A 26,555-nucleotide genomic window follows, 5' to 3' on the forward strand; every position below is an offset into this window, starting at 1 on the left:
TCAACTCAACTTTAGCTTTACAAACTGCCATTTGTCTGTGTGCAGCTACCGTCTCCTCTCTATGCAGAGGCAGTTCTTTGTCAAGCCCCACTCCCCCACCCCCCAGGACAAATATCCCTTGTTCCTCACCCTTTCTCCCTCCTTCATCACCTGTCTTTGTCTCTCAGTCTCTCATCTCCTGCCTTTGGTGCCTCTAGGGTGAATAAACCTTTGTGTTGAGGGTGTCTTGAGCTGATACTGGTCCCTTCATTAGTAAACTGTATACATGTATGGGGTACAAAAGGATGTAATGACATATGTATACAATGTGGAATTATTGAATCAACCTAATACACATATCCATCATTGTATTCGTTGTTCAGTAAGTATTTATTGTTCATTCCTCTTATCTAATTGAGTGATTATATCTTTTAGTCAATAACTTGTTCATCTCCTATCATTCCCAGCCTCTGGTAACCAACATTCTTATCTCTGCTTTTATGAGTTCTATTGTTTTAGATTTCACAAGTCACTAAGAACACTTTGCTTTTCTAGGTTTTGGGGCAGCCAATTTAATGTGTCAACTTTGTTGAGCCATGACATCGATGATCATTATCATTCTAGATGTTTCTGTGCAAGTGTATTTGGAGATTAGTTTTTTTTTTCTTTTTTAAGACAGGATCTCTATATAGCTCTACCCATCCTGAAACTCACTGTGTAGACCAGGCTGGTCTCAAACTCAAATAGATCTGCCTGCCTCTTCCTGCGGAGTGCTGGGATTAAAGGCCTGTGTCCCCATGCCCAGCAGGGGAGGTTAACACTTAAATTAGTGAACTTTAAGTAAATGGATCAGTTTTCATAATGTGGGTGGGAATAGAATGAAAGGCTGGTCTCTGAGCAAAGCGGAAGTCTCCTGAAGACTGCCTTTGGACTTCATTGACAACACTGGCTTGTTTGTTTCTAGGTAGATGGCTTTGCAGTCCAGCTGCAGCATCAGGTCTTCTGAGTCTGCAGCCTGAAGACTTCCGACCTCACAGCCTCCATGGGAGAAGTGAGGCTCATTGGTTATATAACAAACACAACAGAACAAATAAGCATCATATAGATTCTGTTTCTCTGAATCACCCCGGTTGTAACATGGGAAGAGAACCTACTTAATATGTCCAAAGGCGGTGACGTGCATGTGACCTGGTGTGCTTCCAGTTTCCGTCTCTAAGAAAACATTTGAGGGATTAACTTGTTGAAAGGTTTATTTTAGTTCACACTTTTGAAGGCTTCCGTGACAATCTTTACTATTTTAAATCAGGTCGCATTAATAACATACATCAAGTTTATACCATATTTTACTTTTCTCGTCATTCTGGGAAAAAAAACAACAAGAAATTAGGATAGCAAACATCTATCCTTCCATGGAATGTATTCTTAAAATTAAATATATGGAACACAAATTTCCAAGTGTGGAATTCACATATAGAAGGCATAATTCAACACCATAACTACATTAGTAGTCATGGATGTCACAGTTACAACAATGTGTTAGGCACTACTTTATTAGGCACAAAAATTCTACCCGGAGAGTTAACAACGTGTACTCTTTTGTGATATGTCTTCATAAAACTTCTTCATTTTATGTTTTAGTGTGACTGTGTGCAGCAAACCAACTAGAATGAGTAGTGCCTGATTCAGACTGCCACCGCCCATGACTCAGGTCTCCTTGCTTCAGTTACTGGTGTCATCAAGGAGCATCAAGTCACACAGCACATCATTCAGGTTCAAGAGGATTGTTTCTTACTTCACAGGTGAAGATTGGTTGCCCAGGAGAAGATGGGTGGAAACATTTGAGGTTCAGAAAGGCTCTGAAGCATAAATGACTATTCATCAACTAGAGGATTTTTTTTTTGATTTTTCAAAACAGGGTTTCTCTGTGTAGCTTTGGAGCCTGTTCTGTAATTAGCTCTGTAGACCAGGCTGGCCTCGAACTCACAGAGATTCGCCTGTCTCTGCCTCCTGAGTGCTGGGATTAAAGGCAGGCGCCATCACTGCTCAGTCCAGCTGTGGGATTTCTATTCTACTGTTGATTGACTGATAGGAGATTTTGCTCTGTAGTAGTGACCCTGCTGTCTCTGAATTACAGCTGTGTACCACCACCCCTGGCTCTGCTACACTACTATTTTAAAATATAAAGGATCTGGCTCTAAGTGATGTTTCCTTTGAATTTCCAATCGAACTCTTTCCAGTGGGTCTTTAGTCTTTAGCTCATTCTTTCTGCTTGATCAGATCTAAGGAACTGTTCAAATACAGGGCACTCTGAAATTGCAGAAGTTAGGCCCTTCATTGAACCAAAAAGTATAGAAACAGACAATATCATTCTTAAAATTATTTTAGTAATCTAGATCCAGTTTTTCGATGAAGTAAAGCTCAATAAAGGTGTGTTAACAATACACAATTGTAGTTGGGCAGTGCTGGTGCACGCCTTTAATCCCAGCACTCAGGGAGGCAGAAGCAGGAGAATCTCTGTGAGTTCAAGGCCAGCCTGACCTACAAAGCAAGTTCCAGGACAACCAGAGATACACAGAGAAAACTTGTCTCAAAAAAAAAATAATAATAATACACGATTGTGTTTGGTTGCTTGATGCTTTTGGAAGCGTAAATCCTCAGGTTTCCAGGCTTAAAAATTCTCTCTTACTTGCTCCTGTGGTGATGCAAGAACATAAAGACCACATTTGAAGAGCATTCTGATCACTTGGACATTTTGTTTCAGTTTACATACAATGAACCATCATGCCATTACATGTTCTGAAATTATTAGCACTGTGGATGAGCAGTCTCAATTAGGTATAAGTTTATTATACACTGAGTAGATTTTTGTTCATTTAAAAAAAATTCTAATGGCAATTAGCTACAGCATCTAGAGTATTAAATTTTAATAAGAGTAAATAAAGATAGTAATGATATAAAATAAAGTATGTCTTTTTTTAAAGGCAGGGTTTCACCACACAACTCTAGCTGTCCTGGAACTTGATCTGTAGACTAGGCTGACCTCAAATTCACAGAAATCCACCTACCACTGCCTCCTGAGTGCTAAGATTAAAGTTGTATATGTGGTTTCTAAGAAATCTGGGCAGCAACCAGGTAGTGGTGGTATACACTGTTAATCCTAGCACTTGGGAGGCAGAGGCAGGCAGATCTCTGTGAGTTCAAGCCTAGCCTGGTCTACAAAGTGAGCTCCAGGACAGCCAGGACTGTTACATAGAGAAAATCTAAAGAAAAAAGAAACCTGGGCAAACTCTTTTCTGCCTAGAGCAAATATTGACTGTTTTGGCATTATCATTCACATCCTCTATAACAATATATAAGAAACAGGCCAATTATATATACATATACACACATATACATACATACACGTATATATACAGTACTATATATATGTATATATGGATGGATAGATTTGAGGTTATAGGTATACACATTCGGCAGTCTTTTTTTTTGTTGTTTGTTTGTTTGTTTGTTTGTTTGTTTGGTTTTTTGAGACAGAGTTTCTCTGTCTGTGAACTCCCTCTGTAGACCAAGCTTGGCCTAGGACTCACAGAGATCCATCTGCCTCTGCCTCCTGAGTGGGATTAAAGGTGTATGTGACCATGCCAAGTGTATCACTCACCGTTGATACCTCCTCTATAAGGGGTAGGATGTGGGGAAATACCTCCTCCATAAACTCAAGGCAACTGGACCCAGCTTTACTTACCCTTTTACATTCCTCAACCATGAATGCATGCGCGCGCACACACACACACACACACACACACACACACATAAATGTTTCTGCCCTACAAGGATCAACTTTTTTGGGTTCCACCTTCTCATTTCTTCTTCCAGCTTCCTAATTCTATTCTGACTATAGATCACATCCTATCCTTGGTCTTTATTCAGCATTACTATTATTAAAGGTGTCCACTGAGAATGAACTCACACTTTAAATTTTCGTTGTTTAACTTGACAAGTAGAGTACAGGTACAGGAGGTACCTTATCCGGTCAGCTCTCCAGCATTTTAGATCAGGCCACTTTGGATGTGACGGAAAACTGTAATGTAAGACTTAGAATTGTAACAGTAAAATAGACTGCTTCGTGTGGGGAGAGGCAATTTGAATTCATTCCCACTAAACAGCCTGGGGATATAAAAGTGTTGACAATATAAATATTCAAAATGTTCATGGTGACATAACAAACTCTCTTCACAAGCACTATTAAAAATACACAAACCTAGAAAATGTTCAAGTGTTAATGTTTTAAAATACAATTAAATGCCCACTTCAAAGATTCACTAAAACATTTTCAGATGTAACTTTTTGAGTGGATTAATATTCCAAGAGTTTTCATCTCTATTGTTTATGCTTTAGAGAAACAGTGATTCATCAGAGGGTCAAGGTAGAAGGATAGAGGACAGCGCCAGCCAAGGACTCCCCTGGGTCCATGAAAACACACACCATCTTCTGGTACCTCCACATAGAAATAAAAGGAAAGAACACAAGGAAATATTCTCATCAACTGTAAATGTAATATGTCCAGAAGCAGCTGCGTCAGCAACACACATGTAAAATACCTTCTGCATTCAAAACTTTTTAACACCATCTGCTTGATTTTCAAAATAATTCCATAAAATTCAAATTAGTAAGCTCATTGTATAAGCCAGAAGAGTGATGGTCAAGAGATCGTAGGACATTCTTATGGTCTAATACTAACTAGTAGAGTAAAGGCAAGCTTAGAGCTTTGTTCTAAGCTTGTTACACTAAATGTAACAAATGGCTTGTTACACTATGCCATTTTGGTTTTCAAACAAATAAACTTACTATAGTTTAAGCATAAGAAACTTACAATCTCAAAAGGCAATTTCATTGGGTAATTAGATACCCTTCTGCGATTTATAGCATAAAACAGATATATACATTATAAAGTATTTAACACTGTGATCAAAATATCCCTTCCATGAATGTTCGATCAGAGTTAAAAATTAGGCATGGTTAAGCTACATGCCTTTTACCTCAGCACTCAAAGGCAGAAACAGGCAGATCTCTAACTTCAAATCCAGCCTAGTCTGTGTATTAAGTTCAACACCAACAAGGGCGACCAGAGTTAAAACCCTGTCTCAATCTCCATGCCAAAAAAGACACATACCCAGCACTTGGGAGAGAGACTGAGGCAGTGGGTCTGAGCTGTATAGAAAAGTTCTGAAAAAAAAAAAAACAAACTAGTTTTAAAAAACTGAACTTGAACATCATTCACTTGAGTTTATCTTCCCTTCTATTGATGAGGTCGGAAAATTAAATGTGAATGCTAAAATCAAGTGGCTAACACCATTTTTCCTGTTTAGAACATCTTGTCTACTTTTACTGGAAATAAGATAATTTGGAAATTTGAAAAATTATTATGTATGTATATTGATAATTTTGACAATAGTTCAAAATAAACTGCTTTTTTTCTTGAAAATGTCACTATTTTTTTTTCTTGACTAAATTTGTTTTTGCTTTCCTTGGCTAAGTCTGGACAGTGTATTATAGCATCAAACTATTTGCTACTGAGTGGTCCTTTTTGTTTCCTGTGAATATTTGCTCAAAATACCTCCTTTGAGGACTTACAAATATTGCCAAAAGTGACGATTCCAGGACCAATAAATCTAGAAACAAAAAGGAATATAAAATTTATTTTATTATGTTCTAAGAATGGCAAATCTGGTACTTTGAAAAGAAAACTTATATTTTTGTCCTAGTCAGTACTTCTGAGACTGCTTAAAAGTACTTTGCCTTTTCCCCCTCCAGTTTTTGTTTGCTTGTTTGTTTTTGTTGTTCTTGTTTTGGTTTTTCAAAACAGGGTTTCTCTGTGTAGCTTTGGAGCTGGCCCTGGAACTTGCTCTGTAGACCAGACTAGCCTCAAACTCACAAAAATCCACCTGCCTCTGCCTCCTGAGTGCTGGGATTAAAGGCAAGTACCACCACAGCCCGCTGCCCCCAGCCCCTCCAGTTTTGATGCTGGGATTAAATCTAGGTTTTCAGAAACTAAGGAAACATTCTACCACTGAACTATGGCCCCAGCCTGCAAGATGTACCTTATGCATTTTTCATATTATTTGGTGTATGTTGCTGCACACACTCATGTGTATTTGTGTGAGCACGTGTATGGCGGAGTGCATGTTGAGGTCAGGGGACAACTCCAAGTGAAATAGGTTCTTTCTTTCCACCACAGGGGTTCCGGAGATCAGACTCAGGTCTGCAAATTTGGTGGCAAGCTTCTTTATCTGAGTCATCTCGTTGGCCCTTCAGGTGCACTTTATATTTAATACTAATTAACTGAGGAGAATATAATCCTCATACATTTGTTTTAAGCCAGACTTCGTGTATACAAAAAAAAATCCAATTTCAGTTGTCAAGAAAGATGAATAATACTGACACATCTGGACACTAAGGTCAGCTATATGTGAAGAAAGTGAGAATGGGTCTAATTTTGTAGACACTGGTTTCAGAAAGAAAGCTGTCTGCTTTCCCTCCTAACTCAGAAGACTACCCTCTCTGTTCGTGTAGCTGGTGAGCAGAGAGCGCTGTAGCCAGCAGCTTACGATGCTACCGTGGGTCTGGATATTTTGTGATGGTCACTCCTTGCGTTGTTCTCCTGTAAATGTTGACATGTATCCAGTAGCGTCTTGGCCTGTATACGACAGTTCTTTGGCGTGTTGCAGTCAGCAGAAGCACTCTCTCCTGGGCTTAACTGCTTCCTCAGAAGAATGCACGGTATTTGGAACAAAACCACTTTTAACCCCTTCCCAGCCATCCTGAATACAAATCTCCCCCTTCTTAATAAGTTCGTATATGTCTCTTGTCAAGATTGTGAAGGACTCCTCAACATTTGTAGCATCTTTTGCTGAGGTTTCTATATATTTCATTCCACAGTCTGTTGATAGTTGCTCGGCTTCTTCCCTTGACACCTGACGTTGTGATGCTAAATCACATTTGTGTCCCACCAGGAGAAATATAATATGAAAAGGCTGGACGTGCATTTTCGCCTCTTCCAGCCAATCTTTCACATGTTCAAAAGACCGTCTGTTAGTAATGTCAAATACTAAAAATCCACCAACTGAGTTGCGATAATAGGATCGAGTTATTGATCTGAAAAATAAAAAAGAGGTTGTGTAAGGTCAGTGCTCTTTGCTCCTCCTCTGAATAACAAAACACCAAAATCAAATTTGAAAATAACGTTATTTAAATAGAACTTATAAGTCCAATATGAAGTATCTTAGGTGAACAGAAATATACTGAGATTAACGCATATGCCCATTTCATGTATGGACAGAACTTTGAAGCCACATTTCTTAGACACATAAGAACCTTTGCAGCATGTCATCTTGTAGTGTCTTATGAGGTTTTAGTTTTAAGTATTTGATAGAAGAGTTATTACAAAATTGGGTTAAAAACAGATAGCTAATAGAGGACTGGATGTAACTCTGTAGTAGAGTACCTACATGCAGGAAGCCCTGAGTTCAGTCCCCACACCAAATATGGCATGCGTGGTGGCACACTCCTAGAATCCCTTCACACGGGAGGTGAAGGTAAGAGGATGAGAAGTTCAAGGTGGGGCTGAGAGCTAACCCACCTGGACGAGCACGTGCCATGCAGACATGAAGACCTACATTTGGTAGAACTCATGGAAAAAACCCTGGTGTGGCGGCTCAAAATTGTAATCCTAGCACTGGGGAGGTAGAGATAGGCAGACCTCTGGGGCTTGCTGGCCAGACACCTGAATGCCATCTATCCTTTCTCTCTGTCACACTCCCATTTATCCTTCAAAAGTTCCAGGAAAGTATTATCTGAGAAACCTTCCCAATCAAAGATTCCTTTCTCAAATAATCCCATCTAATAGTTAGCAGACTGCAATTACATTTTCATCCATTTTTATAATGTGCTGCCTGGATATGCAGGTGTGTCTCTGGCTCAATCCATGGTTCCCTGAAGGTCAAACATGTTTTATACATGTATCTTACATCCTATTGGCTGGCAAATCCTAGGAATCACAGAATGTTTGCTAAACAGGGCTGACAGTCAAAAGGGCAAAGGGAAGTGCTAACTGCCAAGGACCTCCCGAGTGTCAAGTTCAGGTTGTCAGTGCTCCACACTAAACTCACCTACTTGACCAAGGTACAGAGACCGCTCTGAAGGGGCAGTGGGATGCCCAGACGCTTGTGTTCACTACACTCCTCACTCCTAAAGCCCAACGCTGTGCCCGCCTTTGCTGCTAGGGCAGGTGTTTCCAGGACTTCTCGAGCACTCAGGAGGCCCTAGGTTCAATACTTAGTACTGCCAGAAAAACCCACCAGCTTTGCTTTCTGAGTGTGAAGAGCGTATGTAACCCCTCTCTTATTCACTCGCTTCCCTGTTGCTCCTCAAAATTCATAAAATAGCCCCAAGTGACTCCCCTCCCTTCTCCTGTGCTTTCCTCCATCATTCTATTTTTGAGACATGGTTTCCCAAGTCCAGAATTGCTTTGTGGCCCAGCTGTCTTCCCAGCTCAGCCTCCTGAGTCCCAGCACTGTAGGCATGCACCATCAAGCTAGGCTTCAAGTGACAGTTTCTGGGGACTACAGTGCTGTACAAGCATTGATGACAAGAAAAATTGTCCTCATATTTAGCGGGATTTAAATAATCTAGTTAATTAAGGTGTTGCTATCTTCTTTCATTCTGTGGAATAATTAATTTGTTACTGTTCTGCCACTATTCTATCTGTATGTGTATGAATTCAGGCAGGTATCCCATGTCATCATAAGAATAATCCAAGCAAGCCTATGTTGTTAGGCCGAAACTTTATCAGCACCAAATCGGCCTTGCTCTCTATAACTTAACCATCAGTGTAATTGTATTATTTATTTATTTACTTTATGTGTATGTTATCTATTTATATGTATTTGGGTACATGCATACCATGGCACATGTGGGTTTCAGAGGACAGCTTTCAAGGCTTGGTTTTTTTTTTTCTTCCACCACGCAGGTTTTGGGATTGGTGGTGGTTTGAAAAAAAAAAATGGCCCCCAAAGGGAGTGGCACTGTTCGGAGGTGTGGCTTTGTTGGTATGGTATGTTTGTTGATAGGTTCTCATAGGAGGAAGTGTGTCACTGTGGAGGCCGGCTTTGAGGGCTCATATATGCACAGGCCATATCCCGTGAGACAGTCTTGTGCTGTTGCCTTCTGATCAAGATGTAGAGCGCCATATCTGCCTGCACACCGCCATGCTCCCCACCATGAATGATAATGGGCTGAAAGTCTGAACTGTAAGCCACCCCCTCAAATAAATGTTTTCCTTTATAAGAATGTTTCCTTTATTGCTGTGGTCATGATGCCTTTTCACAGCACTAAAAGCCTTAGCTAAGATAAGATCGAGCTCAGGGGGCTGGAGAACTGGCTCAGAGGTTAAAAGCATTGGCTGCTCTTCCAGAGGTCCTGAGTTCAATTTCCACCACTCATGGGGGTGACTCACAACCATCTATATTGAGATCTGATGCCCTCTTCTGGTATGCATGTGTATGCGCAGACAGAACACTGTATACATAATAAATAGATCTTAAAAAAAAAAAGAGCGAACTCAGGTCCTCAGGCTTTGTAACAAGGTCCTTTACCTGCTGAGCCTGGTCTCACCAGTGTAAACTTATTTATTTCTTTGTAAAACAGTCTTGGCTGTTCTGAAACTTGCTTTGTAGACCAGGCTGGCCTAGAACGCAAAGAGAGAGATTCACCTGCTTCTGCCACCCAAGTGCTAGGATTAAAGGCATGTACCACCAACGTCTATCCTTCACCAGTGTAATTTTTTAAAATAACCTTTTTGTGGTAGAAAATTAAATGTTGAGAAGATTACTTAGTGCAAGTTTTTCGAGATTTTACTGGGATATGGATCCTTGGGAAACAGCTCAGTGGTTACAAGTATGTGCTGTTCTCTGAGGACCGTTAGGTTTTTCAGCACCCATGTTGGCTCACAACTGCCTGTAACTCCAGTTCCAGGGGGTCAGATGTCTGCACTTTTAGGGCAACTACATTCAAATTTACATACTTACATGCATACACAAGTATACATAATTAAAAATAATAGAGCATGAACAAGGATGACACCAATAGACATACTAACATTGAAGGGGGAAAGTTCAAGTTTATCCCTAGACAAAGAATTACAGGTAGCTAGCTGGGCGTTGGTGGCACACACCTTTAATCCCAGCAATCGGGAGGCAGAGGCAGGCGGATCTCTGTGAGTTTGAGGCCAGCCTGGTCTGCAAGAGCTAGTTCCAGGACAGGCTCCAAAGCTACAGAGAAACCCTGTCTCGAAAAACAAAACAAAACAAAACTAAAAAGAAAAAAAGGGTAAGGTTGGGGGGTACATAGGAGGGTTTGGAGAGAAGAAAGGGAAGGGGAAAATGATGCTAATCTAAAAAAAAATGTTTAAAAAAAGAACAGGAAGGATATTTCAAAAATTACTGGGATGTAATACAAACAAATTAACCTTATGACCTCATTAAATCACCAAGATATTTAGAGTTATATTATTTCAGTGAATATTTACATTTACAAATTAAAAAAATGAGTTACCACCTAAAATAGAAAATTCAACATTGAAATGTTTGCGTGTATATATATATATATATATGTGTGTGTGTGTGTGTGTGTGTGTGTGTGTGCACACATGCACGCACGCACACGCACATACAGAAGCATGCCTTACATTGTAGGAAACAGTGTTTTCTAACAACTTGAATATTTTTTTAAAAAATCTTAATTTTATATGTTAAAGAGGGAAATATTAGTTGTGAGACTATCTTCTGGCCAGAATGCAAGGAGGGGCAGGGATACAGAACCCAAAGAAGAGGTCTAGGTTTTGTTTTTCTTTATATTATTTAGGGTTGAGGATTAAACCCAAATCCTAATCCATAAATGTGCCCCTGGGCTATGTCCTCAGCCCCACTGCTATTGCATGCGAAAGAAGTCTGCTGAGCTTTTGCTGCTGGAAGGCGACCAGATCTCACCCACTTTCAAAGGCCTCTCCTCTAGCTGGGCCTCAGGACGCCTCCCCCATTATCCCCTCCAATTCCTCTGTAATCAAATCCTCTGCTCCTCTGAGACTGAAGTCGCCTGCGGCCACCTGTCAGCTCTGGGCCATTCTCCACAGACTAGGGATTTTAGCACTTGACTTCCTTTATCTCTAGTCCTGTCGTTCTGCTGTTAGCAGCATCCATTCCGGCAGGTTGTTCCACAGCGCCTGTTTTCCAGATTTGGGGCCCAGTGAGATGGCTCGATGTGCGGAAGTGCTGGCTGCAATGCCTGATGGCCTGAGTTCTGTCTCAGGACCCACATAGTAGAAGGGAAGAACTTACTCCTACAGGCTGTCCTTTGGCATGTACTTATCCTAGGCCTGCTAATGAATGAATGTGAAATAATTCTAGCTGCAAATCTGGGCTGAGGAGATGGTTCAGGGTACATCAGTTGAAGCTGCTATGAATTAATTATAACCAATCCCAAGTGGGCACTTAACAGCGCCAAGGAACCGTTGGTACTTTTGCATGGTACCCTCTGCCCGTCCCCACTTTCTGTATCCATGCTTCTGGCTTGCTAACTTTAAGGGGTCTGAAGGGCGGTGTCTGCTTTGTTCACCGCTGAATACCCAGTGCTCTTTCAAGTGTGCAGTACCGAATGATCAGGTCAGAGTGCGCAACACAGCTGGTGAGGACACAAGAGACATGACAGAACAGTGGAGCCAGGGCATGCTGTCTAACATCTCATCTCTCTGTAGTCTGACCTCACGTGTCACACAGGAGCATTGCCGTCAGTGTTGGAGGGGCTGATTAACACACAGTCGCCAGCGCTCTCAGGGAAGATCCTTGAGGAATGGCTTTTACGCTGGAGACATGTTGATGAAACCAGAGAAAGTGAGTCGTAGCGTCCTTAAAATCAATTATCTGGGCATGGTGGCTTGCATCTTCCAGGATACCACTCAAGCACAGGCAGGCAGATATCTGTGAGTCCAGCGCCAGCCAGGCAAACATAGCAAGATCCTATCTCAAAAAATTGTCAATAATTGCCATCATTATTATTGTATATGTATGACGTATGTGTGTGGGCTAGTTACAGCATGCTGTGAGGCCTGAGCAGACTCTGGATTCAGTTCTCTCCTACCTTTATGTGGATTCGGGATTAAACTCAGGTTACCAGACTGTACACCACCTTGTTATTATATATTTTATGACCCTGTTAAGAAGAAACATGGTTTATTTCTAACCTTAGAGGGAACTTGCATAGTATAATGTACTTCTCTGACCTATTAGTGTGAGATCCATAGGTTCCAGCTTTCACAGGACTAAAGGAGGAGTACCTTCGATTGGTCTATACCAATGACTCTGAGACCCCTTTGGGAGGGGGTGTCAAATGACCTTTTCACAGGGGTTGCCTGAGTCCATCTGAAAACACAGATATTTACATTACAATTCAGAACAGTAGCGAAATTACAGCTATAAAGATTAGCAACGATAATAATCTTATGGTTGGGAGTCACCATGAAATGAGAAACTAACTGTGTTGCAGCATTAGGGAGGGTGTGAATCACTGCTCTGTACTGTAACACATACAACTTGCCCACTTAGGCCATCAAATCTAATGGTTCCAGCCTCAAGTGTACACAGAAGACCGAGATGTTCAATTAAGCCTAGACAAGGCTCCGATGGACAATTACAGCAGTGACATTTTGGAGCAGAGGCATGCTCTCCATCAGAGGCTGCTACACTTTTGAAAAATAGTTCCTGCTCATAGTCTGGCTTTGAAAGAGACTAAATGCCCATCTTTAGAATCCAAAATGCCTGTGCGACTTGAATGCTCACTATGAGGGTATTCTTTGATGCACCAGACTTGGATTTTGTCGTCACCACCACCACCACCACCACCACCCCCACACACACACACACAGGGGCGGGTAGGGAGAGAGAGATCAAGCTAGCACCAGTCAGCTCCACTCTTTGGGGAACTTAAAGCTAAGTAGAAAAGGGAAACTCTCCCATTTGGAAAGCTAGTGGTACGACTCACTGTCCACTTGTCCTAGAGGATTCCTGTGGTTCAAGATCCACAGTTCATTAGCACATCATGTTGAGAAAGAGGTTTGAGGGCCATGTTGATGAGTATGTAATAAACAGTAATGCACTATTGTAGCTTATATGAAAGCCTATCAAAGGCTCCTCCGTACAGGAATTCTTTTTTTTGTTTGTTTGTTTGTTTTTTTTTTTTGCTTTTTGTTTTTTGTTTTTTGTTTTTTTTGAGACAGGGTTTCTCTGTAGCTTTGGAGCCTGTCCTGGAACTAGCTCTTGTAGACCAGGCTGGCCTCGAACTCTCAGAGATCCACCTGCCTCTGCCTCCCAAGTGCTGGGATAAAAGCCCGGCTAGGAGTTCTTGATAATCTGCAAAACAAAATGTCCTGTTCTGTCATTATCAGTAAAGATGCCCACTCAAGTTTGAATGTGAAGTGGTCATGGGAGCTATGCCAAGACTCAAGGGTCTTCCTCTTACCCAGGTTGACTTGGACAGTCACTCTTTGCTACCCACATCTCCAGTAACTGCTGATGTGAGAAACGGATGCTCTCACTGTAAAGGATTCACTCTGGAATGCGGACGTCTTAGTGATCATCCACAAAATCATAGAATGCCTCATTCCTTGCTGTGGTATTATATGTATGGAACTGATTAAAGTATTCAGCTAATCACAGTGAAGATGGGACGTAAAGTATTCAGTTAATCACAGTGAAGATGGGATGTGGGCTGATGTCAACCACAGGAATCCAAGAGCTTGCCACTATGATCGAAAGGCAGCTGGTCCTATACAACTGTGGATGACTCATGAGGATTTAGACATGTGACATCCAGGAGAGGTCACCTTGCAAGGCTTTGACACAATCCTTCAGGATGCATGCATCCTAAACTAGTGCGGGAGGAGGGGGTGTTTTCTCTGAGTCACAGTTGTTCCATGGGAAGCGAGGGGTGAAGGTTGGGTGATGAAACCTTTCTCAATTGCATTTAATGAGTCACTAAATCTTATTTTATTTTCAAATGTCTTTTCCATTTTCTGCTAGTGACTCATGCTGTAGCCCACTAGGCCTTGAACTCTAGGTAATTCTTCTGCCATGTCCTCCCAAGAACTGGGGTTATGAGTCACCATGTTTGGCTCCTGATATTTTGGATACCTTTAATCCCTTTCTATTGTGCTGATGAAGAAGTTTTTGCAGTCAGAGGAGGGATGTTTCCACTAGAGAACACTGTAATGCTTCTAGTGAATTCATCCAGGCTTCCAACTGGCTCCTTGGAGCTTCTATGATAGTAGGTGAACATGTGGAAAAAGAGCAGCCCTGTCATGTGAGGACTACAGGCTTCCTGCGGTTCTGGCTGCTCAGAGCTCATGGGATCTACTGCTTCTTCTAAACTTGGTTCTCCAGCATGGGGACTATCTTAGCCTATCAAGACAGCCTCAAGACAGAGCTGAGCAAATTTCACTTTTTATGAAGAGCATCAAGATGATTTTATCTGGGGCACCCAGGACATAGCTGATCGAGGAAATTTGCACAGACGTTGTCTAGGAAAAATGATAGAAATCAAGATCACAAATCCTTCATAACTTCCAACATGGCTTTACAAGGCAAAGGTTCAGTTAAAAAAAAAAAAGGGCCAGGCGGTAGTGGCACACGCCTTTAATGCCAGCACTTGGGAGGCAGAAGCAGGCAGATCTCTGTGAGTTCGTGGCCAGCCTGGTCTACAAGAGCTAGTTTCAGGACAGGCACCAAAAACTACAGAGAAACCCTGTCTCAAAAATCAATATATATATAGCCACTGATGATGATGTATTGTATATTTTTTTAAAGCCTAAGGAAAAGAGTTTGTATGTTTTTACATAAAATGTTATCTCAGAGACCAGGTGGTGGTGGCAGCGCACGCCTTTAATCCCAGCACTCAGGAGGCAGAGGCAGGCAAACCTCTGGAAGTTCGAAGCCAACCTGGTCTACAAGAGCGAGTTCCAGGACAGCTAGGGCTGTTACATAGACAAACCCTGTCTTGAAAACAAAACAAGCAAACTAAAACAAAAAATGTTGTCTGAGGTAAATTAATGCAGTCATATTTAAACACTAGACAATAAATATGTATATAAAGATGTCATGGCACCCCTATAAACATGTACAATTTTGTTTGTATTACCAGTAAATAAATCTAATAAATTACAGAGAAATGAAAACCAATGGGAGATCCTCCTCCATGTGAGTCAATCAGACTACATGTCACTATGACAAACACCTGTGAAAAGCAATTTAAACGGGAAAAAGATTTACTTTTGCTCATGGTTTTAGAGGCAGCATGGCAGTAGGGTGTGTGAGCAGAAGTGCTCACCTCAAGGTGGTAGGGCTGGGGCCGGTGAGGAGAGGGAGAGGAGGGAAGGAGAGGGCTGCAAGGATAGGAGGGAGAGCAAAGCGATAGGCAGAGGGGCGTGGAGGGCAAGGAAGAACACACACATTCCAGGGACAAGACGTATTTTTCAGTGACATTTCTCCTGACCACGCTTCAGCTCTTCACATTGCTATCAGATTGTGACACCATTGGGGACTAATCTATCATCAGTTAGGTCAGGATTCAGTTACTTCTCCCAAGCCTGGCAACCAAATCCCTTTCATACAAGCTATGGGTGACATCAAGATTCAAGTCATCACACCTCTATAATTTTAAAGCATATGGTACAGTACTGTTAATTTTAAGGACAATGTTGCTCAGACCTCCAGGTATCCAAATCTAGATCTCTGGTGACCATCGTTCTATTTCCTGCTTCTTTAGGTTTGACAAGTTAAATGCTTTAATAGTGGAGTCATGTATTATCTCTTTGTCTCTTTCCAAGACCTCCCTGTGTAGCCCAGCCTGGCCTCAAACTCATAATTAGCCTTAGCCTTCTGAGTGCCGGGGTTATAGGTGTTTGCTACCATGCCCAGCATGGCTACATAAGAGGTTTTAGCTGTTGAGTTTTCTTCCCCCTCCTTGCCCAGAGATAACATATACATGAGTGATTATTGCTGGCAGCCTCAGAACTCACCGACATTTACAAAGACTTGCTTAATGTATGATTAATGTAACGAACTGGGAGCAAACTGCTGGGGGGAATTTGGCATAAAACAATTATCGAGGTTCTAAAAAAATATACATGATATCTCACGCAACTACTTAGTTTTCTGGCAGACACTGAAAACAAGATGCTATTACTAAATGGAGGACAACACTCCATAAGCCCTGGTGTGCTCAAGATTTATAGCGGTGACATATCAAAATATTTAAATGTAAGTGTTAAGGTTATAGAGTGCTTGCATGTCATCATGAACTTTGCTGGATAGGCATCAGACTCTTAAAAACACTGGGCACTTGCTGGATGAGGTTAAATGAATTAGATGCTCCACCTGGAAATACCTTCCTATGGTGTTGCCAACTGTAAAATAGGTATTTAGAAGACAGAAGTGCTTTGATGCTGAAGACTGTTGGCAGCTAGTAGCCCACAAATGCATTAGCCTCTCCTGCAGCCAGGGCTGGACATTCTGATGGCCCTTGTGGGAGTAGATATTGTGTTACCGCTTCACTCACTGGCTTCTGCCTTGTGATGCTAGCCTTTAGGATGACTTCAGGAACTTACTGCAAAAGTCTCCCCTCTCATTTTATTAGAACTCAGTCCCTCCCTTACCAAGGATTCTCATACCGTGAACTTAGGATAGTCTTTCTTCACCCAAACATTAATAGTTCCAGCATCTTCCTATTTAAAAAAAAAAACAGGCTGTGGTTACAGAGACTCCAAGGAATACTGACAAGGAACTACTGGAGCCCGTTTTTCCTTTGAACACGTAACTCCCCTGTGGGCATCCTTTATCTCCCTTTCATGACACATCTTCAGTGCTGACAGGGCTTCTCGCTATCCCCAATGCTGTACTTGCCATTGTTGTTCTTATTCTCCAAAGCAATTAATACATTCTGACATTCTATATCATTTTCAGCTTATTTGAGTATATCCCGCTCCCTGCCCCTATTACAAAACAAGATCCACAGAGCTGTAATCCCAAGACTGAGAGACTGAGGCAGGAGGATCATGAGTTCAAAGTCACCCTCGGCGATGTACTAAGGCCCTGCACAAACAGATACATGCCATTTTACATGAGTCCTGGGATCTGAACTCAGGTCCTCAAGTTTGAACAGCAAGCTCTTTCCTCACTGAGCCATCTACTAGGCCCTATTCCGGTGCTTTCTGGTATCTTCTGCAGAGAGTAATGTACAGCTTCTCAATATCACTTGACTTTTCACATAATAAAAGGGACCAATCAGAGATAATTAAATACTACCCAGTATAAGCAAAGAATAAACATTTTTGGTTTAGAGTTCTCCTATCATTTCTGTGTCTGTAGTCTACTCTCATGTGTTTCTCTGTTGTGGAATATCACTTTAACTATGCAAAGGTGTGTTACATTTGTTTATGCTGCATTTGTTTAATGATATGAAGATGTGTTGCTGTTCTACCTTACCTGCCTAAGGCACCTGATTGGTCTAATAAAAAGCTGAATGGCCAATAGCTAGACAGTAGAAGGATAGGCTGGGCTGGTGTGCAGAGAGAATAAAGAGGAGAAGGAATCTAAGCTGAAGAGAAGAAAAGAGAGGGAGACATGTGGGGCCAGCTAGTCAAATATGCAAGAAGTAGAAAGAGCACCACGACAGGCAAAATGAGAAAAAAAAAAAAAGGGAAAAAGCCCTGAGGCAAAATGTAGATGAGGAGAAACGGGTTAAATGAAGTTATAAGAGCTAGTGGGACGAGCATAGGTGAGGCTGAGCGTCCATAACTAATAACAAGTCTCTATGTCATGACGAGCATAGGTGAGGCTGAGTGTCCATAACTAACGATTTGGGAGCTGGTGGTCTGAGAAAGCCTGCATATTTTTCTGTACTCTTTGTTTCATGTGATTTCATGTCCTGAAACTTATTACACTCACTATTTATCCTTTCATTATTTCAGCCTGCTTCTAAAACTACTGTTTTCGTTTGGAAATCAATGGAACTAATGGGGATTTTCCACAAGTACGTCATCATGCCTTCTCGGGGTTGGGGCAGAGGAAGACAGCATATAAGGACCGAAAAGTCTTTCATAGTACTTGTGAAACTTTAAGGACCATGCCCAGATGTGTTCTCCAAGACCTCTCCTTATCTAAACAAACAGAACACTGCAGAGTCAGGGTAGCCAGTAAGATGGCTCAGCAGGTAGAGGAACTTGCCATCAAACCCTGATGACTTGAGCTCAGTCCTTGGGACCCACACGGTGTAAGGAGAGAACTGACTCCCACTTCGGTGTAAGGGCTCACTGTTAGTACGTGTAGAGTGCGGTCAGCAAGGGCTGCCCAGAAAGGAAGGCTGTCACTCACCGGTGCCACAGATAGGTGTTGTCATTTTGGTATTGCAACCACTACGTAAAGCAATTTCCCCCTTTGTTTCCTGCCTAGAGCAGCAAGTAAAATAGTGGTTTGGATGGATATGAGTTTGGGTCCACAGGGATGGGTTTGGTGTTGTTTGGAAACGAAGACTTTCCAGGATAGAAATTGTGCGTGACATTGCAGTTTGCTTCAACCATAACAAGAAGTCTGGCACTGAAAGAGCACTAAACACAATGCGGAGAGACCTGGGGATGCTGGGAGTGGCTCAGAGGTAAAGAACACTGGCTTCTCTTCCAGAGCACTCATGATCAATTCTAAGCACCCACATGGTGGCTCAGTTCCACCTCTAACTCCCGTCCCAGGGCATCTGACGCCCTCTTCTGGTCTCCACGGGTACATACATATGGTACACTGGGCATATATACACATGGAATAAAAATAAATAAAACCAGGGCTAGAGAGATCGATGACTCAGTGGTTAAGAGCAGTGGCTGCTCTTCCAGAGGTCCTGAGTTTAATTCCCAGCAGTCACATGGTAGCTCACAACCATTTATAATGAAATCTGGTGCCCTCTTCTGGTCTGCAGGCATACATGCAGGCGGAACACTGTATACATAATGAATAAATAAATTGAGAGAAAGAGAACTGAGGGGTTTTGTTTGTTTTGTTTTTGTTTTTTTGAGACAGGTTTCTCTATGTAGCTCTGGCTGGCTTGCAACTCACTCTGTAGACCAGGCTGGCCTCAAACTCACAGAGATTCACCTGCCTCTGCCTCTCAAGTGCTGGGATTAAACGTATGTGTTAGCATGGCCCAGCAAGAACTGAGTTCTTGAGAAAACCAGTCATAAGCTACAAGATCTTGGGCAAGTAAAAGACTCTCTATACATTAATTATGTGACTTAGAAAATGGCGTTTGAAGCCGGGCAGTGGTAGCACAACCCTTTAATTCCTGCACTCAGGAGGCAGGTGATCTGTGAGTTCGAGGCCAGCCTGGTTTACAGAGTAAGTTCCAGGAAAGCCAGGACTGTTTCACAGAGAAAGCCTGTCTTGAAAAACAAAAACAAACAAACAAAATTGGCATTTGAGAAGTTACGACAGGAGGATCAGGAGTTCAGGTTTTTTTTCTTTAAATATTTATTTATTATGTATACAGTGCTCTGTCTGCATGACAGAAGAGAACACCAGGTCTCATATAGATGGTTGTGAGCCACCATGTTGCTGGGAATTGAATTTAGTACCTCTGGAAGAGCAGTCGGTGCTCTTAACCTCTGAGCCATCTCTACACTCCCAAGGAATTCAGTTTTAAGGGAATAATTACAAAGTGAGTTTGGGCCAGCCTGGATTTCACAAAACCATTTCTCAATAAAAATATATAAATTTAGTTTAATAAAAAAGAAAAGACTTTCTGTTACATTGAATACTATTTCAAGGAAAAGTGGTGGGCAATACCTATAATTTGAGAATTTGGGAATCTAAAATCTTTCTTCATGATGCCTTTTTTTCCCCCAACTAGGGAGGTTCTTAGGAACCACCTAACTCCCCTTTGTAGCATTCTCTCTTGATCTCACTTGGTTTCAGTTTGGGTCTCTTACTATACTCTGTGTATCTGAGGCAAGCACCTACATAACTCCATATCACACTAAATCCTGTAGAAAGGGATGCATTGGGAGGGGCTAAAGAATCAGAAAAGGAGTGTAGGAAAATTGCTCAGTAGGTAAAGTGCTTGCTTTGCAAGAATGAGGAGCTGAATTTGGGTCTCCAGCACCCACGTAAAAAAGTCAGGTGTGGCAATGTGCACCTGTAACCTCAGCACTGAGAGAGATAGGAGCCCTGGAGTTAACTAACCATCATCCTTACAGCTAACAGCCTTTTGCTAAGTTAATTAGCCAGCTAACTCATTTATATGAGTCTGCTATTGCTTCAAATCTGAGAAAGATGAAAGCAACTTATCAAAGGAGCCTTTCCCAAAGCTTACTCCTTGCACATCAGTTATACCTAATTGGGTATTTTGGAAATAGCCCAAGTAAATCTGTTAATTTAATCAAAGTTAAACACATTTCTTTGCTGCTCTATTTCTTAGCAGCTTTCTTCCTCTGGTGCTGGGGCTGCCTTGGGAACAGTAAACAAGGACTCTGCCACTGAACTACAGCTTTAGTCCTTGGTAGTTTGAGACAAAGTCTTAATATGTAGCCCACACTGGCTTCAAATTTACAATTTTGCCTCTGCTTCCAGGTGTTTAGATCATAGGCATACACCATCATGCCTGGCTTCTTAAAGGCTTTGGAGATTTCTAAACACATGTGACTACACAAATTATGTTTTGAAAATATCATAAGGGACGAACGTTCTACAGAGCTCACCTTGAGGGCACTGGGGGAAGAAGGCTTTATTCTCTGAGCATTATAATTAGTGCTATAACCGGGTGGTGGTGGTGCATGCCTTTAATCCCAGCACTCGGGAGGCAGAGGCAGGCAGAACTCTGTGAGTTCAAGGTCAGCCTGGTCTACAAGAGCTAGTTCCAGGACAGGCTCCAAAGCTACAGAGAAACCCTGTCTCGAAAAACAAAACAAAATAATTAGTGGCTATAATTGTAGTACTCCAAAGGTCAGACAATATGAAAAAAAATGGCCAAATTTGGTTTGAAATCTGGATGTTTCATGGTATGTGTGTGTTCAGTGTTGCTGCTATGCTTTCCCAGTGTATACACCAGACCACATTCTGCTACTATAACAAAATACCTGAGGCTGGATACAGAATAAAGGAAAGAGTTCATCAAGCTTGGTTTTGGGAGCTGACAGTTCAAACAGCAGGACACTAGGTTTGGTGGGCTTCCCTTAACTGGTAGGTGACCTCCTGGTGGCAGCATGCTTGAGAGGAAGACATCCTACAGCCAGACAAGGTCCCAGAAGGGTGGGAGGGGTTGGGCTCATTCTTTTGTAAGAACTTACTTTTATGAAACTAACTGGGGTTCCATGAGAAATTACTTTTCAAAATTCTCTATGTTAAATTTTTCTTTAAAATTTTATTTTGTGAATTTATTTATGGGTGGGGGCACACCATAGTACACACTTAGAGGTCAGAGTCATTGTTCTCTTTATACCACGTGGATCCCAGGAATCAATCCCAAATCAAAGGTTTGGCAACACATTCCTTTACCCACAGAGCCATCTTGCAGACCCTCCATGAGAAATTACTTGGATCCCTCCCTCCCAAGGATGATGTATCCAATGACCCAATAACTTTACGCTATAAACCCTTCCTTTTAGAAATCCCAACACCAATTACACTGGTGGAGCTGGATGAAACTGGTAATGTGAACACAAGAGGACAGACCAGAGCACTTTATAGTACATAAATGTATTTTATGGAAAAAAATCAAAATTTATATTCTTTAACTTAACACCTTTCATATTTTTAACTCTTCCTATAAACTTACTAACTCTGTATGGCCCCTGGTTGGTGGTGCGCACCTTCAGTCCCAGCCCAGCCCACGAGAAGCAGAGGCAACTGGCCCTCTGCATTCAAGGCCAGCCTTGTCTATCTAGGGAATTCCCATATATATATATACACATACATACATACATATATGTTCTCAGACACTGCACTAAGCATTCTTTTTATTTCTTTTACTGCTAAACTTCCCCACTATAATTAAAAGTTATAAAAAGTGACATTTCCCTTTTTTGTAGTTTTTACTGAGCTATGAAAGTGGTGATTTCTAGTTCTTCTCTAACCATTCACAATGCCAGACTCCCCTTCCCCACTTCCTAGCCACATGGTGGCCCTTTCTTATTGAATTAAGGCTCTTCATGGAATCCTAAGTATTGCATAAACCAAATCAACATTCCCTGATTTCATTCTTTTATTTTTTTGACAATGTCTCACTATGTAGCACTTGGTTGGCCCACAACTCTCTATGTAGATGAGACTGGCCTAGAACTCAGAGACTTGTTTACCTCTACTTCCCATAAAGGCTTGTACCACCGTGCCCTGTGCTGTTCCCTTTAAGACAAGTCTGGCTGTGGAGTCTGGTATGACTATACAAGATCCTCCTGGTTCAATCTTTGAATGACAGGCAAGTGTCACCATGCCCAGCTCATCTTGTCCCTTTTTGTTTTGCAAGTAGTTAAAATCCACTAGAATGTTAACTTAAATACTGAAAGGAGAACTAGTCGTGATAATTCCCAGCTGGTCATTTCATTGTTCTGTAATATATTTGTTTATGCTTTCAAACTACATCATGAGCTCTCTAAGTTAAGTTTCTTTTTTCCTTTATGTCTAATCACCAATAAACCTCCTAATATAATATTTCCCACAAATTCCTCAGGGTATGATTATAATGACAGGCATATATCTCCAAGCACACTTGAATGTAATAAAATGAGCCAGGAGACCCATGATTCAAAACAAATATCTCTATTTTCTAGAAGATGCGGGATGGTTTAACAGCAACTGTTTTGAATGCAGTTTTATGGTGAAGCATTCTGCTATATGCTAGAAAGGCAAGCATTATAGGTAGCTGCTGAAATATGTATGTATTTATGAATATATCATTGGTAAAGGGCCAAACAAAACAGAAAAGTATGACTCATTGTAAACATTCTCTAACTGTCCTTGCATTACTATGGGGTAGTTACTGGGTTGTTTAAATAATGTATATATAAAATGAATTGCTATTTACATTTTTCTCAAAGGCATTGCAAAACCGTCAGCTAGCAAAGGTTAATTATCCTTTATTTTCCTGTCAATAGGTCGAGGAATTACTTTTAAGTAAATAGACACAGAAAGATTTTACTACCTTTAAAGGGCAGAGCAAGCACTCTAAGTAAATGCTTTTTTTTCCTCCAAAATAACTCAAAGTTCAACCTAAGACCACAAATGGAAGAATCGGTAACTGATCTCAAGAGTGGTTGAACCGGAAGAAATCTTAGAAATCATGACGATATCTTCATTTTACAGATGAGGCACAAGTTTTAAAAACTGCTTCAATCAAAGGAGGCTGATTGAAAAGGGAACAAAAACGTCTTCATGGAATTCTAAACAAAACTGATGCCCTTTAACACCTCTGAAAGCTGGCCTTACCATTTCTCTACTTCACACACAAAAGTAAGAAAACTAATGTACAAGCAAGCAAGGCAGTTCCCTTATTATCTCTACGAATTAGTGTCGGACCCAGAAATGAAAGCCAAGATTTCAGTGTTGACCATTCTACAGATGTAGGCTGCACTCATTCGGAATGGATGCTGGTTGGGAGCGAGGGGGAGCCATGTTTGGAAGTTCCTAAATGGAGTTCTTTAGTTCGCAAGCAGAGCACTCGCTGAGAGATTTGCCTAGGTAGGAGAGTTACGATTGATCACGTGATTTTAAAGAAATAAAACAGTACATTACCAGCTTCCTTACTAAAGGTACTGTTCGATCCAAAATAACTGGAAATAGGCTTTAGATATGATTTGATCTCAAGTATCCAAGGAATTCAGTCTTGGTTCTCCTTTCTGTAACGTCAGTCGTCTTTGTACAATCTCTCAGGTTCCCCAGTGGACATTTAGAATGAGACTATTTACTTGAGAGCCTTTTTCTCCATTTAGAAAAGAATTTTCTCTTGTTATCACTCCAGAACGTTAAGTACGAATCAATAAAATAAAGGGAAAGTTGCAGACAAACCTCAATATTACGTTTTCCACTAAAGATGACAAACTTTTAAAGGCAACTCCACCCTTTAAACACAAACACACACCCTCAGTTGTGTCGGTGACTCCGACGTTTCATTTAGTTGTTCTCCAGGACCTACTCCCTAGGGTCATGGCCCAATATTTTCTGATGACCACATTTGGTGCTTTTCAAATCAATTAACCGCATGCATCTCGCTGTGAACCGTTCCAATGGAGCCCAGACCATAACCCCGGCTGGAGTTCTGCTTGCTGAGAACTAAAGATTTTTCACAGATCAGGGAACCCCACTAGGCATTTCTACCGCCTCTTAAGAGGCTTGGCCAAAGCTGAAAAGGGGACGTTAGGAGGAAGGTCGTTGAGTCAGGGCGTACGTGCGAAGTCGAGTTTGGGGAGAAGCCAGCGGTGGAGCCAAAGGAACCCAGATGCCAGAGGAGCAGACAGAGCTGGGGAAGACCAGGCGACCCTGGTTAGGACGGGAAAGGAGACAGAAAGGGGGCGCAGGAATCCGCGCTAAAGAAAGAAGAAACTGCGGAGGAGGAAGTAGCCCCTGGAAGGGGAGGGGCGAAGGGGAAGCGAGCAGCGAGCGCTAGCACTTTCGAGAGCTCGTAGCGGGTGACTCCCTACCTGAAGCGCTCCTGCCCCGCCGTGTCCCAGAGCTGCAGCTTGATCCTTTTGCCGGGCTCAATTTCCAGTAGGCGCGAGAAGAAGTCGACGCCAACCGTGGGGTCGCAGGCGGGGGAGCGAAGCCCTGGGAAGCGGCCCTGGGTGAAGCGGTGCAGGAGGCACGACTTGCCCACCGTGGAGTCCCCGATCACGATGAGGCGGAACTGGTAGATCCAGATAGTCTCCATCGCTTTGGTGCCCCGAGCGCTCAGGGGCAAGTTCTGCCGCGGGAACTGTCCCTTCAGCACCTCCGCGGTGCGCGCCCGCCCGCTTCCAGCATCTTCTTGCGGCTGCGGCCGCCGCCTGGTCGCCGCCCTCTGGGGAGGGAGGGGCGGGACCGCGGGCAGGGGGCGTGGACCTGTACTGCCTGAGGCGGGGCTTGAGGATGAGGGCGGGGCTACAAGTCAGGGCAGGATCGCAGGTAAGGGGTGTGATCATGGGCTGGGAGCGGGGATCTAATTTCCAGAGGCGGTGTCTTGGGCTGAGGGCGGGGCCCCAACCATAAGGGGAGGGAACTGACTTTCTGGGGGCGGGGGTCTGGGCTGGGGGGCGTGGCGAGAGCCTCTGCCTAGGATGGGGGGGTGGGGGGAAGGAGGGGATATGGCAGACCCCAGACTCAGTCCAGCACTTTAGTCCTGCAGTTGCTGGAAGCGGATCAGGAAGTGAAAAGACGTGACAGCAAAAACAACCAATGAAAATGTATTAGAGGGTTAAACTCCAAGAGAGTTCAGCCAACGGGAAGTGAGAGTCATTTTCTCTCACGCGTCTTGGTGGGTTCCTCATATTAGGACTCTGATCTCGGAAGTCCTCCAGGCGCTAATGTGTTTCTGTGTGTGGATTCGTGATGTCCGTGTTTTTCGGAATAGTCCAGCTGGCGGCTTTCTGCTGAAGGAAACGGATTTGCAGAACTAGCTCTGATTGTTTCTGTTAAGGACTGCCTGTTGCTTTTTGCCACAGCGTTTTCAGGATTAGACAAGTAAGAGAAACGTCCCAGTTCTAGCCCTGAGGGGACTTCCAGCCTGGGGGGAAAAAGTTGAAACGTTGAGAAACGCGTTCAAGTCATCAGTATTCCCGGTTGACAGCTTCTCTCCGCTTGCATATGGCCAATGAGCTACTAAACGAAGTAGAACTTAAATTTAGGTGATATCTTATCATGCTCTCATCCCTTCCCTCAAATTTAATGATAGCTAATTTAAAAGTTCTCTCCTTGCCTTGAGGATGTAGCTCAGTTGGTAGAGTTGTTTAGCCATCTGACACCCTGGATATAGCTCCATGTAAACCAGGCGTGGTGGCCTGCAGTTATAATTCCAGCACGAAGCCGGGGGGTTGTGGTGCACGCCTTTAATTCCAGCACTCAGGAGGCAGAGGCAGGCGGATCTCTGAGCTCGAGACCAGTCTGGTCTACAAGAGTTAGTTCCAGGATAGGCTCCAAAGCTACAGAGAAATCCCATCTCGAAAGACCAACAGAGAGAGAGAAAGAGAGAGAAAGGAAACTCCTATTTAGAAGCGCAATTATAATTTTCACAAATACTGCAAAGAACATGAACATACATATCCCATCTGACTTTAATTTTATGAAATTATTTTTGTCCCTCTATTAATAAACTCTACCAAGCTCTCTGTCAAACACTGGGTAGTTTAACAAGATCCAGAGTCAAGCAGCTCAAGTCAGAGATTTGGCTCTAGGTTCATCTGTCTCTGAGGAACAAGAGGTTCCAAATACTTCACGCAGCTCCCTCAACGGTCTAGCTCCAGAATCTTG

General features: G+C 42.4%; 1 protein-coding gene across 1 annotated transcript; it reads right to left on the bottom strand.

Annotated features, from left to right (window-relative positions):
* Positions 1-1,211: 1,211 nt before the first annotated feature.
* Rab39a (RAB39A, member RAS oncogene family) lies at positions 1,212-25,093 on the bottom strand. The gene is made up of 2 exons (XM_048417168.3): positions 24,755-25,093; positions 1,212-7,131 (listed from the first exon to the last, which is right to left on the bottom strand). Exons 1-2 carry the CDS (start codon positions 24,979-24,981, stop codon positions 6,705-6,707), a joined length of 654 nt encoding a protein of 217 aa, XP_048273125.1. The 5' UTR covers positions 24,982-25,093; the 3' UTR covers positions 1,212-6,704.
* Between the last annotated feature and the right edge of the window lie 1,462 nt (positions 25,094-26,555).

This window comes from Myodes glareolus, chromosome 4 (assembly GCF_982192425.1).
Source record: "Myodes glareolus chromosome 4, mMyoGla1.1, whole genome shotgun sequence".
NCBI lineage: Eukaryota > Metazoa > Chordata > Mammalia > Rodentia > Cricetidae > Myodes > Myodes glareolus.